This window comes from Aplysia californica, unplaced genomic scaffold (assembly GCF_000002075.1).
Source record: "Aplysia californica isolate F4 #8 unplaced genomic scaffold, AplCal3.0 scaffold00286, whole genome shotgun sequence".
NCBI classification, from domain to species: Eukaryota; Metazoa; Mollusca; class Gastropoda; order Aplysiida; family Aplysiidae; genus Aplysia; species Aplysia californica.
In genome coordinates this window covers 88154-90628 of record NW_004797556.1, presented here as the reverse complement: position 1 = coordinate 90628, position 2475 = coordinate 88154, and the positions used below count along the sequence as shown (strand labels likewise).

Sequence of the window (2475 nt, the reverse complement as noted above, 5' to 3'; positions counted from 1 at the left end):
AGAGAGAGAGAGAGAGAGAGAGAGAAAGAGAGAGAGAGAGAGAGAGAAAGAAAGAGAGAGAGAGAGAGAGAGAGAGAGAGAGTAAATGAGAGAGAGAGAGAGAGAGATCTGAAAATCTTAACATATAATGCTTCTAGAAATCAGAAAAGCAGGATTATTTTATTGAAATCTTCTAATAGAAGCAAACGTATGCACATAAAATATGCAAAGACACGAACATTTAAATGCAAAATTTTTTTTTCTAAAGCTATGTTAAAATATTTGGAAAACCGTTGTTTTCTGAAACGTTAACAATGTCCGTGAGGTGCTTAGGTGGAAGCCTTGGGTACCTTCTCGTCCTCATGTTCCCCCCCGGAGCTCTTCAGTTCATCCTCGTCTTCTGAAGCATGTGCCTGACTGCGCATGTGTGCTGCCCGAGCCCAAAGTTTGTTCGTAAGACTGGAGTGGGCCAGACGTACCGAGAGGTACAGAGACGTAATGCCCAAGACGCCGGCTGTCAAAACGAATGAAGTACATGGTGGTTATTAAAACTCTAGAAAAGTAGATTGTTCGAAGGGTCATCACAGAGGTCTGGTTGATGGTAATATAATCGCATGGTATAGTGAGGTCTGATATGATATTTGATAGGATAAGATAGGAAAGATAGGATACATGACATATCTCATGTTAAAAATACTTTCACCATTCCTTTGAGACCTGGACATTTTTCTATATTTCTATTGATTGTGGCAATGAAATACAGGCAACAGAAATGTGGTTTCATGTGAGACTTTTGAGAATTTCATGGACTGGCGCACTTCGGTCGCTGATCAATAAGAATAATTCATTAGCGACAAAATGCAGTTTCTAGTACAATTAACTCAAAGTAACGTGTCTGAACATCTTTGTCTCACTGGGTAAATAGAAGTCAAATGAGACAGACCTAGGAAACTTATTTGGAAAATCTAAAATGATGAGTGACGGGGAAACACCAGAGTAATATAGGATTTTTTAAAGCATGTGAACGGAGAAATGAAAGGAAAAATCATGATCGCCGAAGTCTGTATCAGGCACTTCATGATGATGATGATGATGATGATGATGATGATGATGATGATGATGATGATGATTTTTGTTTGTTTCCTTAATGGGCCTGGCGGACTCCAAGAAGATATCTTCGAGCGAGAGCGAGGCTCTTTTTCTGCTCCATTGTCAATATGCTTAGAGGCACCTCCACTCATCCAAATAACTTTATTCGAATTGCCATTGTTCCTGGACATTCAAACATATGTTTGATATCCTCCTTTTCATGACCGCATCTTCGGCAACATGGCCTGAGCTCTTCATTTACAAAGTTCTTATACCATCTTAAACTCCAATGATGGTCCGACCGCAGTCTCGCTAGCTGAACCTGGTCCCAGCGACATGTGATAGATTTTTATTCGCGCTTATAGGAGTACCCAGAATACACATCTTCCAGGTGCTGGTACTTAGTTCTACATGGTGGGTCTCTGATTTCCCTCTTGATCAAGCTCTGATGATGATGATGATGATGATGATGATGATGATGATGATGATGATGATGATGATGATGATGATGATATTATATTATTGTACGGTATGACATGCCATAGTATGGCAGTGGGCTGGGCGGCAAGACTGCAGTATAATAAATACAGCATTATAATAGTATGGAACAGCATTGCACGGTGTGATATGGTGTCGTGTGAATGACATAGCAATGTTGTCATGGCTATGTTTTGCTGTGGTTTGAGCCATACGTTTCCTCAATTACTAAGAGAACTATAATGAATTCTTTCGCTTGAAATTCGACGCTGGTTCGCCCTAGCTGTGATCCAGGTTTGACCTTATCTGAGCCCTGCAGACCCGTACACAGTCGACAAAAAGGATTAAATTCACTCGTATATTTGATAATCAAAATAAGATAAATTACCTACCACGTGTGCTGTCTTCAATTAACCCATTCATGTCGTTGTAATAACGAAATTATAAAAGTATGAAAAGTATCCACCACTGCTACTTTTGGGTAATTTATCCAAATGACTGCTGTAGAAAACCTCAAAAGAATTTTGCGGATGAAAGTAGAAGGGGGAAGGGAACAAAGAAAAAGAGAGAGAGGGGGGAGGGAGAGGGAGAGAGAGAGGGCGAGAGAGAGAGGGCGAGAGAGAGAGTGTGTGTGTGTGTGAGAGAAAGAGAGAGAGAAAGAGAGAGAGACAGAGAGAGAGAGAGAGAGAGAGAGAGAGAGAGAGAGAAAGAATAGATACATGCACCTGAAGCAAGCAGGGCAGTGAATTGAGAGGACGACAGAAGGAGATAAGGAGAAAGTGAAAACAAAGGAAGGACAATTATTGAGAACTATTAATTGTACGCACACAGAATCAAAGACAGTGTGTTTGTGTGTGTGTGTGTATGTGTGTGTGTGTGTGTGTGTGTGTGTGTGTTTGTGTGTGTATGTGTGTGTGTGTGTGTGAGTGT

General features: G+C 40.8%; 1 protein-coding gene across 1 annotated transcript in view; it reads right to left on the bottom strand.

The window, feature by feature from the left end:
- The window catches only part of LOC101860260, a gene marked incomplete in the record, with an annotated part of 44256 nt that overhangs the window by 23180 nt on the left and 18601 nt on the right, over positions 1 to 2475 (bottom strand). The window contains 1 exon segment of the mRNA XM_005101505.3: positions 330 to 493. Within this exon segment, the coding sequence (XP_005101562.2) occupies positions 330 to 493 (164 nt within the window).